This window comes from Dama dama, chromosome 5 (genome assembly GCF_033118175.1).
Source record: "Dama dama isolate Ldn47 chromosome 5, ASM3311817v1, whole genome shotgun sequence".
Taxonomy (NCBI): Eukaryota; Metazoa; Chordata; class Mammalia; order Artiodactyla; family Cervidae; genus Dama; species Dama dama.
Window position 1 is genome coordinate 14223412 of NC_083685.1, and position 16559 is coordinate 14239970.

Consider the following 16559-nt stretch of genomic DNA (forward strand, 5'->3'; position numbering starts at 1 on the left):
GCAGTCTATTGGATGGTAGATGCAGGCCCATCAGTAACACTTGTAATAATGTATATATGTGTGCATCCAATTCTTGAAAAAAATCACATGTACATGAAGTTCTAATTCCTGAACTCAATACTGATGATTCTGAATCCTTACATGGCAGGTCAGGATGACTGGTCCCTACTCAGCTGCCTCATCCTGTCTGATGTCATCCTCACATCAACTCCAACCTGGCAGCTCAGGGACTTCAGCTGCTTCTGAAAATATCTGATGTGTTCAAAGGAGTTACAGGAGCACTACATGAATCCTCAAAAGAGATCAGATGATACAATGTGCCAATGGCCCAACTGAAGGCTGCTTCTCCATGATATATATACTCAGAGGAATTAAAAGAGCTCTGAAACTTGGGAAGCGTAGTTTACAGAAAATCAAAGCACAAATACAGAATGCTCTGTTCCACAGCAGCTACACAACATACCCTGTATTGTACTTCAAACAGAGTCAAATGTAACCGTAATATACTTCAACTGAAGCATCCTCTGGTTTGAAATGTACTTAGCAAGTATTTTATTGAGTCTTTCCTGGGTATTTGTAACTGCATATATTTCTAAGGGTTGGGGTAAAGGGGGGGCCTTGTCATTATTAGGGTCCTTTATTAGTGCCATTATTAGTAATTTATCTTTCTGAACCTATAAAACATGCACAAAATGATCAAGGTTAATGCAAGAAAGTACATATCTAATTTAGCACTTGAACATAACCATGTGTCTCAAACCAGCAATGTAAGTTTTTAGAGACCAGGTAAATGAAAGGCTACAGGGATAAAGTCAAAAAGTAAAAGCATATAATCCCATTTTTTCTATTTTCACAAACTGGGTATTTAAGGGCTATCACAATGTCTTCTTTCCTAAAAAACTCTAGTTGAAATCAAGGCCTAGAAATAGTCAAGGATCCAACAAATCACTAGGAGAAGAAAGTGGTCACTTCAGGGGTGTGAACCATACACTGATACAAAGCTTAAGTTTCAGATCTTGAAATTATAAATAAGAAACAAAGGAGGGGAGGTGGCCTGCTTACACTGAAATTGATGTAACACTTTAAAGTCCACTGAGACAAAACTCAAAATTCTCCAGCTAACAGTCCAATTTTCTCCTTCAGTGAAACGCACCTTCTACAGTCCTTTTTTTTTTTTTTAAAACAATTCACCTAACAGAGAAATACTTTCGTCAACTCTCTTCAATTATACATACTAAGATGTTCCTTTGTTTTCTTACATTTTCAGTACCAGATAAACTCAGCAAACAACACTGGGTCAATTTCAGTGGTTCATAATAATCCTTCAAATGTTCCCCAACAATGTTCTTTCTAGGCTTTTCTGTGTGCAACCAACTAGAAAAGCCTCCTTTTTTTCTATGAGGTCTGTTAAGAACTCAAAACATGTTAAGTCTGTTTCCACTAGCAGAACTGCAATTCAAAGGCCAGCAATGGGTGGCAAAGTCCAACAGGGTAAAGTCTGCTTTCTACTCAGGGAATACTTAAACTAAAGTAACCATCATAAAGAGAGCCCAACTGCTCAAACCTGAAACATGAACAAACCACTAAGTAATATTGAGAAAAGCCTCATGCAAAACTTACAATTATAAGAAACAAATGTTTTAACCCATTTATAAAAGATAATAGTTTAAAATGGGACTGTAATCTTAAAAACTTGATGTTTTGTTTTACATTACATAAATTTTAAGACATCATTTTTAATGAATTCTTATCTTAGTACAAATTCAAGAGAAAAATAAAAATTTTTAAATAAAACACACACACACACACACACACACCCCAAGAATAGTAAAAAACATACTACTGATAAACATTGAGGTAAAATATCAGGAAAACACCAGCCAGAAAAGTTGCCTCAGGGGAGCAGCTCAAAGAAGAGAGATCAAAGTTAACTTGAGTTGCCAGAGAAGACAGATGAGGGGTGGCAGGGTGGGGGAAGAACACGAACAAAAGAGAAAAGGAGTTGAAACCATGCTACTAGGAACTGTGAAGGGCAACTCTGTCTGGACAAAAGGCTTCTTCTGGGGAACAGGAATGCCAGATAAAATTTGGGTAACACCCTAAACACTGACACCACATTATGGTCTTATATGGGAGAGCGCCTCACCAAAAGTAGTCGAACAGAAGGATACACAGGGTATTAGAAACATGAGCAGTTTGAAGTCAGAAGATCCAGACAGGCAGAAGACTACATAACAACAGATCAGAGCTGAACATTACAACAAAGAGGAAGCTTCACAGTTAACATAATTTAAGATTTCATCTTAACACTCACAGCTTCCATATTCTTCAGCCATAAATATTAAGTTATAATACCTCAAACTTACACAAGTATTAATAAAACCCTACATGAGAAGTACACTTTCACATTCTGTCAGGTTCTCAGATAGAAATTTAACACCTTTGAAGAACCATACTTAATAAAAGCTTTATTTTTATAATGCCCTATGTCCTCTAACAGTCCAAATACATCAAAGAAGTAAACCAACTACTTATAAATATAAATCCCACTGGTACCTAAAATTTCTTCTCCCTTCTTCCTAATCTCATTATGAACATTATTACTGAAACTAACACAATCCCTTTCTGTAGACACATTCTTGAAAACTTTCAGACCCTCTGGAACAGTAATCAAATCCCCTGAATTGGTAAATAAAGGAGCTATTTTCTGCTTACAGCCAGAACAGAAACACAATGAAAACAATATGTTCCTGGTGGTAGACAAAGAAGGCAGAAAAGATATACATGCATGTGTGTGTGTGTGAGTGTGTGTGTGTGTGTGTATGTATATATATACACACATACATACACTAAGGACTTGCCCAGATTCTACAATTTCCCTGGAAACATTTTAGAAATAATAAATGCTAAAACTGAAGTCCACAAGATTCAGTAAATCCCACAAGATCAGATAGTTAATGGGAGACCATCCATATTTCTGGATGGAGCAGTGATCAAGGATAGCTCTATTTCCAGCTTAGTTTCAGCCCTCTAGCAGGAATTAAAACAATGCTATTCACAAAACCTCTTCAGTGTATATATATGTTCAACTATATATCTATATGTATACAGATATATATAGGTACATTTTTAAAGAAGAATCCACCTGCAATGCAGGAGACATGGGTTCAATTCCTGAGTCAGGAAGATCCCTTGGAGAAGGGCATAGCAACCCACTCCAGTATTCTTGCCTGGAGAATCCCATGGACAGAGGAGCCTGGCAGCTATGGTCCACAGAGTTGCAAAGAGTTGGACACGACTAAAGAGAGTTAGCACAACACTGTAGGGTGTTTAAAATCCATTTTGAAACTGGACAGTATATATTTAAACTGTGAAAATCCACTACTGATATTCAGGATATAAGTTTTTATTGTCTACTTTTTAGACTACTAATAGGACAAAACCCAAAAATTAACATTGATGATTGCCTTTTGGTTATTAAGAAAAGAAAGTAATTTTTAAAAAGTAAACAAGCTATTTCTGGTTGAGCCAGTCTTTCAATTTAACACTCTAAGCAGAATGTCTGTGAAAGTACAAAGCAGAGTGTCTGGGATATGAAAGATACTTTTAAGAAGGACAGACAGTATCACTAAGACTCATCAGAGGCTCTTGTCTCCTCCCTTCCTAGTAGTAGATCCAACAGTTTAACACTTTGCAGATACCTATGACAAAATACAACAAAAAGTCTACATTCCTATCTTCATTTCAACTCCCATTTATATCTTAGGCTACCACAACCTGAAATTCACTTCAATGAAACTGCTCATGTCATGTCCATCATGACTGCATAACTACCTTTTAGAATGTATTTTATATGTCCTCACTGGTAGAGATAGCTGATTAATCTTGACACTTTAAAAATTCATGGCTTTGATGATACCAATCCTCCTGGGTCTGTCTCCTTTCTCACTGACCTTCCCTAGTCTCCTTTATATATCCCTTTTCTCTACCAATCCTGTAAATGCTCCCCAGGACTCTAACCTCATCTTCTCACTTTTCATACAATTCTCAAATTCAAGAGACATAATACATAGTACCTTCTGATATATCTTCCATCAGATAAACTAGCAGAAAATGACTACAATTTTATAGATCCACCAAAAGCAAACAAAAACTATGGTAAAATTATTATGTATGATTAATACATCCAAATTGTCCCATTACTTTTTAAAATTAATTTCCCATCATAAATTCTTAAAGGTACCACACACGTGCAAAGTTAATTTACAAGGAAAATTACAAGGCTATCACTAATGATCTTACTTTTCTGGACACCAATAACAGATTCTCGTTACTTTTTACAATGAAGTGACTGATTAAATATCTGCTTACCCTCTAGTGAGATCACTTTCCCTGAATTTTTATCTCTGCATCTCAAGAGGGAAACACAGATGACTGGGGCTATAATATAAGGAAAGTACAGGAAAGAGGAAGATGGAAAGGAAAACAAGAAGAGGTGAAGAGACAGGGGAGGATAAGGAAAGAGAGGGAAGTTAAGTTTTAAAGTGCTAAAGAATATTGGTACCTCAAAATATTCCATCCCATTACACAGAAACTGCTTTTGGCTACTAAAATCAAAGGACAAGTGCATCTCTAGCTAGGTAATATAAGAACATAAAAAGGAAGTTAAAGAAATAATCCTAGGCTTAAGAGTCAAGAAAATATCCAGATGAGATGACACAAAAGCACTCAAAGTAATACACTTCCAACTGTGTATGTGCACGTGCATCTGTTAACAGCACACACAAAAGTAATTAAAATATCTGAAGACACGTGAGGCTATTTGGCGCATCACCCAAGAGAAGGGCAGGTTTGCCCACAAGGAAGAGATGGCAAATTAATTCAAAAAATGCACTGGCAAGTTTGTATTTGTGTTAACTCAGCTACCATACATCTGATATGTATATATCAAAGAGCCAAATTGCTATTGGGGACAATCAATTATTCTGTTAAAAATGGCATTCAAAGACTAAGGAATATAAACTCCAAATTCTGGGCAGTCAAGTATGGGCTGAAACTAAACTAAAGTAGAAAATAGACATCTTTCCAATAGAAAGAACCTCCACCACTGGAATAATTTTTACGTTATCTTAAAAGAACATTTTTTTACTGGTTTGTTTTTAAGAATACTCTGGAAGCTAAGGCTTTTCAAGTTCAATATGCCTTAGAAATGAGAAATTTTATTTGTTTGATGTTAGCTGTCACAACTTTTTAGGACAAAGCCAAATTCTCTTTTTTTACTGATTATATTTCCAAGAATGAGTAACAAGAGATACACTACTATAGCAAAAACAAAAAATGATATAAATTTCTTTTATCTTCCTGGACCTGCCTGGTCAAATCTGTGTGTGTAAATTTATACACATATATAATTTTTCTTTAACTATCCTGAACATCATCTCATATCAAACTTTGAGAACTTTTAATTTCACAGTCCTTTAGCAAATGACTTATTTTTACTATCAATACAGAGAGAAATGATAGCTCAAAAAATAATATATTATTAATTGAAATGGTGAAACCTAGTCATCAATATAATCTTTTGTCGCCACTATTAGAGTTATTTTAGCTTACTTAAAATATGCAGTGTGTTAAGTGGTGCATTTGATCTACTGATCAAAAGTATCTATATGCTAGTATCAGTTTACTTTATATTTAGAATATTATTATTTATAGTATGTTCTTTTTATTTGGGTCTAATGATATCAAATTAGGGAATTCCTAAAAATATTAATTTGTACATACAAAGCATTTAGCATTTGCAGCAAACTCCTCTCCATTGATAATAAACTGGTATGTACTAAAATAAAAGAAAAAGCTTAAAGAAGATTAATTTGTTCTTCTTGTTTCTCAACTAAACTAGTCATATAAATTAACTCATTTAACTTTCACAATAATCCTCTAAGATACCATTATCAATTCAACAACAGCAAAAAATAGAAGTACAACTCAGAAAAACTAAACAACTTTTATAAAAGCAAATAACTTGTAAAAAGAGGTGTAGGATGTGATACAACTCTTCTAATCCTAAATGACCTCCCCTACATCGCTACCCTATCCACCCAAAATGACTTAAGCACTGAGATCCTATTCAACAATCAACAAGATACTCTATTTTCCATTGAGAGAACAAGAGTGAAAAAGTCATTACCCCTAATAAAACTTTTATTATAGCATATGCCAAATTTTTTAATAGAATCTTTGCTTTAAAATGTTTTCTAATCGTTAACACCTTCCAAAATAGCTTTTTAAAAGTATCAATATTTCTACACAAAAAGCTGCACAAGATTCAACCACAACTTAAAGTCTTAAAAATAATAAAATAACTAAATTACACTGTTCAGAAATCAATAGCCTCCCAGGTACACAAAATCAAATATCCAAACATATTACATGCATTATTTACATCTGGCTTGCTAAAGTTAGGAAGACTCTGAGTATCTAAATAAAGTGTAAAGATATACAAGCTAAAAAAGAGGTACATCTGACTGTTAAACATTATTTTTTACATTAAAATAGTAACTGCTACTCCTTCACTCCTATTTCTACATTTAGCTACAACAGCTACTCTTATTTCTACATTTCCTCTTCATCCACAAATTCCTCACAAATCATCACACAAATATCTGTACCTTTTGGTCAAAACTTTCAGGACTGGCTCAGTTAATTCACCAGAGACCAGCTGTGAACATGCTCACTGATCATGGAGAGGCAGGCTGAGGACGGCAAAGAAGAACCCTGCACTAAAGCAACACCGTGCGTCACCATTCAGACTCCAACAATGACAGTCCGAACTTTAACCAGCAGGAAAGTTAAGTCCTCTATAAATTTAAAGAAAATGCTAAGATGAATTATGTCCATGAAACATTCATCAGTTATATGAAACCAATAAAAATAAAAGGGAAAAAAAGTTCCTCTCCATCAATCAAAGCATCTGTAAACAGAACCACACCCAGACACATTAGTACCTTTTTTCTAAAAATTATTATCCTTTTCAGGCAAACTTTGATACCCACAATACCTACTACCTACTTAAACACAATTTTTAATAAAACGCTATGTGTACTAAAAGGAGGGGAATATTTCAAGGAAGTTAATGATGATTTGGCAAAAAGAAAAAGAAAAGTCAGTCCCTAATTTATCTGATTTGAAAAATTCCAATTTTCATAAATTAGGTTTAGTTAATAAGGAGATTCCACAACCATTTAAATCAAAGCTTTATGACACACAGATTGGAGAGAAGGGTGGTATTAGTGGAAGATGAGGCAGAGTAGCCAACTGAAATTTTGGCCAACTAACCAAACAACTGAACCTACCACATAAGGCTTCAAGAGCTCCTGTCTATAGCCACTAGCTGGTACCCTTAGCTTTGGACAATTTCATAGATAGTAAAACAGAATCAAGACTGTGTCCTCAGTTCTACAAAAATGAAATAATCACCAACTTCCAATTAAATTCACACTGTGTTCAAAGGAAAGTGAGATAAACATTAGATTTTGTGTTTTTGAATTTTGATTCTGGCTTGATTGATCTAAAATTCCATGTTTGTTTAGTATCAAAGACTGCCTTTAAAGCCTTGCATATAATAAGTGATGGTTAAAAGTTTAGGACAGTTTAGATAAGTAATTCCCAGTCCTGGTCTGACAACTATCAAGGACGTGTTGACCAACTTTTAAGGGCATCAAACAATTCTATAAAAACTGTCACCATTTGAATTCACTTGACAATTGATGTAAAGTTATGCCACATAACACTTTAAGGAAGAAAGATAAATTAGAATAACAAAATAGAGTAGTTCAATTCCAAAGAGTGTGGCTATAAGGATCTCAGATATGGGTTACTGATAATTTTTCTAGCCAAATTTAATATTCCACAAAAACTTAGTAATAGAGTATTTAATAAAATGTGATCCAGGAATCTGTTTCAAACATCTAAACTATTAACATTATTGGAAAGTAAATAAAAGCTGCTCCCTCCATTCATCTCTTCTCCAAAGACAGCTGCGGTCAAGCAAAAGAAACCCAAAGACCAAAAGCAATGCAAAGACTCACCTTTTGTTGACTGGCTTTTCATCTTTTTCATAAGGTCGGACAAACCATTTCCCAATCCTAACGAAGTTCTTATCCATTAGGCACCTACAATAATTATGTCAAGAATACAGTTTCAATAACGAATTAGCAAGTCACTGAATCAATAATCAGATAAGATCCACCACTGAAAATAAAACCATTACCAAATAAATTGGCAAAATGTTTTCTCATCACTGAAAATTTTTACACTATACTAAACTGAAAGAACTTTCTGACTTTGGGCACAGACTTTCAGTATATATTATTCTTACACACTTTTTTTTTTTTTTTAAAGAATTAGCTGAAAAATTCCTGAAGCATTTTACACGTCTGAATTACTTCAAATCCAATCACACCTCTATGTGACTTTAATTCTTCTGTGATCAAGAATGTTGGGAATATAGACAGCATTTCTTATGAATACCTCAGAGAAATTCTTCCAAGTGTCTGATGCCCTTTTTTGCAAATTTTAATGCTGGACTTGCTTGGTGTGTGGCAGTCAATTCTTTAGCAGGGATTTTGGTAATAAAAGCATACCAGAGCCTCTTCAACTAGGTTCTTTCCTTCTGTAGATATGGCAAAGCACTTCATTATGGCTTTGCCAAAAAAAAACAAAAAAAAACAAAAACTGAGGAACTGCAGTCAGTCCTTCACTAATGAATATTTGTTTTCTTCATATCTAAATTGTTCCCTGCTTCGGTTTTCACACCACTTTATGTACATTATTTTTCAATGTCAAGTCACAGGGTATTCCTTCTGAAGACATGTTAATGGCAACTGAACTCAACTGATGTAATACCAAAAATGCACACAATTCAACTGAAGTGAAAACAATACAGATAGCTATAACCAAGTTCACCGGAATACAGGCAGATGACAACTATATCATAACTGCCACCCAGTCGGTTGTGAGCTGCCATCATTTGTAAAGAATATCCCTGATTTTGAAAATATAAAAATGTGGGAGAGAATGTGCATTTTGAAATTGATGAAATACAGTAATCTCTAACACTATTCAATGAAATGATACATATTTTGTAAGAAAACCTGTCAGAAAGGTAGATGTAATTCTTCTATACAAGGTTTTACCCACCAGTAAAAGAGCTGCACAGCAATTCTTTATTGAATATTCAGGCAATTCTGCTGGTGGCTTTTGCCTCTGTAATTTCCACTCCATCCAAGGAGGATGGAAACAATTCAAGCCTTCACCCAACTCCTTACAGATTAGATGCCTTAGTAAATGACAATAGTTTCTGTTGGCCACAATGTAACTCCCTGTGGGCAGAGCCAGTTTAAAACAGTGTTGCATCAAAAAGCCACTGGCTTCAACTAGCTTTATTTTGAAAACTATTTCTAAAATAAACTTCCTTATTTACAATGAAAAAAAAATCATTTTCAAAGTAACCAGACTGTTCTCCTAAGATTATAAATAAACTTGCCTTTTAGGATTAAAGACCATATGACTCCATTAAAGTTAGAATAGAAAATACAGAAAATCCATAAGATGAAAGTGCTCAAGAAGCAAAACTGAAAAATAAAATTAACAGTTTATTGTCTAGTTAAGGGACTTAATTGCATTTTTTAGGTAGATGACATATATGCTGTCACATTCCTGCAATTCTTTACTCATTTTTAAAGTCCAAGTTTATCTTGTAATTGATTACTGTTTTTTCTTCTCCAAAAGCTATTACTAAATTGAAGGTGTATCTTAAAATCAATAATGCTTAGAATGAAAGCAATAGGACATGTATAGAATCACACCAAACATTAAACACTGTCTTCTACTGACACTCATCCTCACTTACCAAATACCACTTTTAAATAACGTATTCATTAGCTCATAAGTCTTAAAGGTCAGAATTCAAAAAACCCATTTGTTCAATAACAGAGAAAACATGAATTTACAGTTTATGGGAAGAAAAAACTCCAAGGCTTTTTGACAGTATAACATCTCTCATTAAAGAGGACAACATGTAGTCTGTTTCAAAACCCTTGCCCTTCTATGAAGTAAAAGCAACAAATTCTATTCACAATTTTCATTCCAGCACAAACGAGAGACTGGAGTGGAGGAGCAGCAATGCACAGCCAAGGACAAAGGCCAAAGGCAAAAAGCTAATGAAAATGCTGAGGGTGTACTCTGTGCTAATACATCTCCTGGAGTTTCCACTGCAGATCATATTTCTTTGTCAGGCAATGTCAACAAAAGGTTATTACCACTAATACACAAAACAGCCATGGAAATGACTGCTCCTTCAATCCAAAAACATCTGGTTCCAAATCAGAGTCATAAATGACTTATGTGATTTTCAACCAATAACCAGTGTCTACGTGATCAGTGATTTCCCTCGCACTGAAAGGAAACCATGAGAATGCACAATTGCACTGGATGAAGCCGTGTTTTTAACACTGTCCTGGGTCTGGGACTGACCGACTGCCTGCCTGCCTGACCTCTGCATAAGGGAGCTATCACAAGTAACCCTGTCACCAGTGATGTGACAGACAGTTGGCAAAGTCACCAAGTACCTCAGAGAGGCTGGGACCAAATGAGTGAAGACACTGAATGTGCTCCCTCTCTATCCTCTGACCCCCACCTCAGTAGAGAACTACAGACATGCTGTTAGATGGAGAGATGGGTAAAGATGAAGGCAGTTTCTTTTTAGTCAATAAATAGGTTAAAAGAACTCAGCAACTATCACTATTAATTTTTGTACTCTGCAATCTCTTAATCTCAACTATGGCTGATCGCAAAGAGTTGGACACAACTGAGTGACTGATGGCTGATCCAAAAAAAAAAAACTCTCTCTCTCTCACACACACACACTCTCTCTCTCTCTCACATACACACACACAGTGATACACATGAATCCTTCAAGATTAAGCAGTACAGAAAGTATTTCTATTTGGAGTCTTGTGCTTTATGCTATGGGAGGAACTGTGAGAAGACATGTGGCTCTGCTAAGAAAGACAGTTTTGCCACCTGATGGATACCTGGAACTATGCTGGCTCAGTAGCAGATAAAATACTGAGATACTAATAAGTCCTTTCTTCTCAATCATTTTGGGGTCATGATTCATATAATATGTTTTGTATATTTGGGGTCATGATATGCATATGCTTTATGTTATGCTCGAAAGTAATAGGTGCTCAGTAAGTATCTGAGAAATGAATGCTATACGCCGAGTATTTTCCTATTCACAGTGTAATATTGAGACTCCTCTTGTTTGTAAACCACTAATCAGGGGCAACCTCACATTGTTATTTGAATTTTCTTGTGTGTATGTGTTTGGGGCAAATATATATATATATATATTTCATCCCCTTATAGCCCATCACAGCTCACTCCAGACTAAAATCATAGTGGATACTCAATATGTGGAAAATTAGATAGGTGTTAAAAAATGTTTAGGAATACTGGCACTACTGCTCATATGCTTTAATTATACATGAAGAACAAAATTAAGCAAATCTTTTTTTAAGAGAGATAATGCTGTGCTATGCTCAGCTGTGTCTCTTTGGGACCCCATGGACTGTAGCCCACCAGGCTTCTCTGTCCACAGGATTTCCCAGGCAAGAATACTGGACAGGGTTGCCATTTCCTTCTCCAGGGGATCTTTCCAAACCAGGGATCGAACCCTTGTCTACTGCGTCTCCTGCATTAGCAGGCAGATTCTTTACCACTGTACCATCTGGGATGTCCCAAAAGAAATAATGCTAAGATATAAAAAAATACAGTATATCAGAAATACTATTTCCCTCTTTTATACTCTATTAACTTTTATTCTTTTTGAGAGACAAAATTTATACTTAAGTTGACAAATATATAAACCTAGAGATATACCTCTTCTGCCAAAAACTGCTTTATATCAACATGACAAACAGTGCTAAGAATTTGTATCAGTTAACCCTGGCTATCCACTCAGTAATCCCACTCATTATTATTGAGATTTTTAAAATTACCTTACTACTGAAATAAGACGAAATTCTGTAAAGCAGTACAACAATATCTTAAAAGATCACAATGTCATGTCAGATTTATAAAATGTTTTTAAGTAATATTCTAGGTAAGTATTTCTTTTTGGAAATAATTCCAAGTCCCCTACTACCTCCCTAAAAATCACTATTTCAAGAAGAAAAGAAACAGGAGCCAAAAAATAAAAAAGAAATCCAGTTGTGTGTTTGTGTACACATGACTCTGCATCATGTCAAATGGTTGTAAATAATTAATTAACTACAAGAACAACCTGACTCTGAAGCTGGCAAGCCCCAATCTCTAATCCCAAAACCATGGGCAGACCTGACATAAGATCACAGAAGCCACAGCAGTAACCATAGCATAAATCAGCAATCCATTTCCCAGGTGGGATAGTTGGGAGGTTTAGAAGGGAGCCAACACTGGCTGCAGCTCCTTCTGAGCCCTCATACTCCATAGGTACTATAGCTTTCCTAGATATAAAAGTCCAAGGATAGCGTTCCTCCACCACATCCTCAACTGAACTGCCCCTTCATGCAATCATCTACTTACAGGGCTGCTCAGACAGACTAAATTTTATATAACTTCATACCAGAACATCCTCACCAACAGCAGCCCAATCTATATCAAACATGTATGCAACGAAGTATTTTCCCAAGAAACTGCAGTGCTCCTAATTCCCAACTGAATAAAAGAAACCCCATTTTTGTGACTCCATGGACTGTAACCTGCCAGGCTCCTCCGTCCATGAGATTTCCCAGGCAAGAATACTGGATGGGCACCTATTCCCTTCTCCAGGGGAGCTTCCCGACCCAGGGGTGGAACCCAGATCTCCTGCATTGCAGGTAGATTCTTAACCATCTGCGCCACCCAATTTAAGGTTAAAGAAACCTTTTTCAACAGATCCCTTCTATCTTCAGTACTTCGGGTTCCTACTGTGCCTGAATGGATGCTGTCTCCTCCAACCAAGTAACCGCTATTATTTCCATCCTCTCCAAAATCTCTGTAAGGCTAAGGCCTTCTGTAGGACTGGCCTAACCTGAAATGCCCATTCTACAATAGTTTCAAACATTTAGTGTCTGATCCCACTCTCTAACCGCACAAATAATATTAGTAGTAATACATTTAAATTTAAAATTCAAAGTCTTAATCTTTTCCCAGCCCTAAAAATATTAATAAATGCCCCTTAAGTCTAAAGCCTCATCCTTCTACTTCTTTTAAAGAACTGTACACTGCAGCAATTCAATAAAATGAGAATTTATTAATTAGTCATTTCCTACTCTTATTACATTTATTACCCCAGGACCCTCAAGGTTGCAGTGTTACATCACCATTTCTTCAACCAAGGCTGTACTAATCACTATCCTCTACTGAATTATATATTTATCATTTTGAAATATATTTATCATTTTGAACTACCACATCCAAGGGCCTTGCTCATCTGCCCTCTGATAATCTTCTTGGATCACAATACCATAGGGTGTTGAAAGCTGCTGCTGCTGCCGCTGCTAAGTCGCTTCAGTCGTGTCCGACTCTGTGCGACCCCACAGACGGCAGCCCACCAGGCTGCTCTGTCCCTGGGATTCTCCAGGCAAGAACACTGGAGTGGGTTGCCATTTCCTTCCCTAGTATTGAAAGCTACTAATCTACAAATGCAATGTTATTGTTATCATATAATTCCAATCCTCTCTATGTTATTTTTAATGTACTTTTCCAAATTGAGTATCTTCACTTAAAATATCAACTCTTGGCAAACTTAGAAGCTCCAGGCCAAAGTCAATTTTACAGCTGTGTTATAAACTTCCATGGGGAGAATATGACAACAATCCATTAAAAAAGCAGCATCAATGGATGACTCAGAAGAGCCATTATGTTTTACAAATATCAAATACCCACAGATTAAAGTCTCCCTAAGTAAGCACGGGGGCTTCCCAGATGGCTCAGTGGCAAAGAATCCTGTCAATGCAGGAGACTCAGCTTTGACCCCTGAGTCGGGAAGATCCCCTGGAGAAGTAAACGGCAACCCACTCTAGTATTCTTGCCTGGACAGTTCCACGGACAGAGAAGCATGGTGGGCTGCAGTCCATGGGATCGAAAGAGTCAGACATGGCTTAGTGACTAAACAACACCAAGAAGTTAAGTGTGGACTGGACAGAGCACAATAGCATCAAAAGACCCATGTAATCTTCCATTGTGTGCAAACCAATGATCTGCATTTTATAGGCGGGGAAGGGGGGAGAAAGAGGGGAGAAAACCAAACAAAAACAAAGGGAGAAAAACCCTTTCCAGCAAAATCAGCTGTGTTTAATTCTAAAAGCTTAAGAAAATTAAAATGAAAGTATACTACCACATATACCCACACACAATTGCAATTTGACAACATTATGGCAGGCATTTTAAGTATTTCTTCAAAGCTACAAAAGCAAGATTTTCCTAAGTCCCATATATGGTGAAAATCACTAAGGCAATAATAAAAACTCTGGGTGATTTGAACCACACACATTTCCTGAATTCGTTTTAAAAGCTTTTCAATCAAATGTCTCACTTCATTTAAACAGTTATATGGGAAGGTATGGTACATTATGGAAACTGGACAAATTATAAGAGCAACAGCCATTACATCCATAATATTAAAAATGCCAAATGAAGAAATTTCTGAAAAAAAGACCACAGGTTTTTGTTTTCCAAAATCTATTCACAGCTAAAGTACTTTAGTACTTTTCTATTAATGAGGAGTGTGAGACAACCTAAACCTAAAATACAAAGTGTAACCTTTGACAAGTTCATTAGAAATACATACAGAAACCCATATGAAACTGCAAAGACTGATGAAGAACTGTTTGAAATAGAGCATTATTTTAAAAGACAGCGAGCAGGCACAAAAAGGTGAGGTACAGTGGAGTCAAGTCAAATTAGCAGAGATTCTATAGGAATAAAAAAAAATTAATGGTATTTTATTATTCTAGTCATTTCACCAAAAGGGGTAACTGAACATTAAGAAAACAAGAAGCACACTTTGTCATAAAGGAGGAAAAATAACAATGATTGTATGATATAAAACTGAGAAGGTGTACATACTTTCAGATACTGACACTGACTCAGAAATCACATGTGAAGAAAATACCAAAAGAAGCCAACATGGTCAAAGGTTTTAAACACATGTACACATACACCAATAGTTATGTTTCAGAAACGTATCTGGTTTTAGTAATATAGCTAGCACCTGTTTGAAGGACAATTCTTGGAGAAGAGCTTAATTAAGAGGCATGGCAGACTGTGTCCTTTTCCCAGTATGTGTGCTACCCCTTCCTATCCACTGACATCAAGCTTGGCCACGTGACTTTGGTACCTCTCAGTGATGGATAATACTTTCTCACTCACTGACTTTAAGCTTGGTGGTAAAGGTCCTGAGCAATGAAATATAAGCAGAAATGCCATGTACCACTTTTGCACAGAGGCTTCAATGGGCTATTATGTATTTTGCCATTACTCTGCTCTTTACCAGGTGTCTTTGACAAGGGGCACCCCAACCGTGTAATTCCTGCCTGGAGGGACGAGGACACAGAGAAGCGCTGCAGTAAACAACTCACGATGGACAGAAAGCGTGAGCAAAAAAGGAACTTCAACTGGTCTTTCAGATCTTTTGTTACTGCAGTGTAACTGAGTCTAACCTGACTGACTCAAGCTGCTGTTGTTGTTCAGTCGCTGAGTTGTGTCTGACTCCTTGCAACCCATGGACTGCAGCACACCAGGCTTCTGCATCTTTCACCATCTCCTAGAGTTTTGCTCAGATTGACCAGAGAGGCCACTGCAATACTTCATGAAACGCCCATGAAGTCTTAAATTAGGCCAGTGGCAATAAAAAATGAAGAGAATTGAACTGACTAGAGGAACACCTAAAAAGCTGAAGGAAAGGGGTGAGGATATATATAGTAAGGATATGTAAGTATATATAGTAAAGAACCACAAACAAGGAAAAATAATTTAACTCAGTGTGTGCATGATAAATTGCTTCAGTCATGTCTGACTCTTTGTGACCCTACGGAATGTAGCCTGCCAGGCTCCTCTGCCCATGGAATTCTCCAGGCAAGAATACGAGAGTGGGTTCCCATGCCCTCCTCCACGGGATCTTCCCAACTCAGGGGTTGAACCTGTGTCTCCTGCATCACAGGCAGATTCTTTACCACTGAGCCACCGGGGAAGCCCCAAATTAACTCAGGGGACGAAATTAGTGAACAGGCCACTACACAGAAGTTAGACTGATGAATTATATAAAACCCCCAATGAACAGAATCAAGATAAAGAAAAGAAAATTACAGGGATACCGATTTCTACTCAGCATAAGAAACTTTGTAACAATGAGTATTCAGAAGATAAAAAGAACTCCCTTGAGAAGCGAGGCTCACATAATCAGAAGTACTCAAGGAAAGGACAGATGACCACATTAACAAGGGTATTATAGAATGGAATTCCAGAATTAG

The 16559-nt window shown here is 36.5% G+C and overlaps 1 protein-coding gene across 3 annotated transcripts in view; it reads right to left on the reverse strand.

The window, feature by feature from the left end:
- The window catches only part of MED13L (mediator complex subunit 13L), a 289944-nt gene that overhangs the window by 124577 nt on the left and 148808 nt on the right, over positions 1–16559 (reverse strand). For 2 of the 3 annotated variants that reach the window (XM_061141857.1, XM_061141856.1), the window contains exon 4: positions 8091–8174. The exons of the other annotated variant lie outside the window; for it this stretch is intronic. In XM_061141857.1, the coding sequence (XP_060997840.1) occupies positions 8091–8174 (84 nt within the window). The remainder of the gene's footprint in view (positions 1–8090; positions 8175–16559) is intronic. 3 annotated transcript variants of the gene reach the window in all.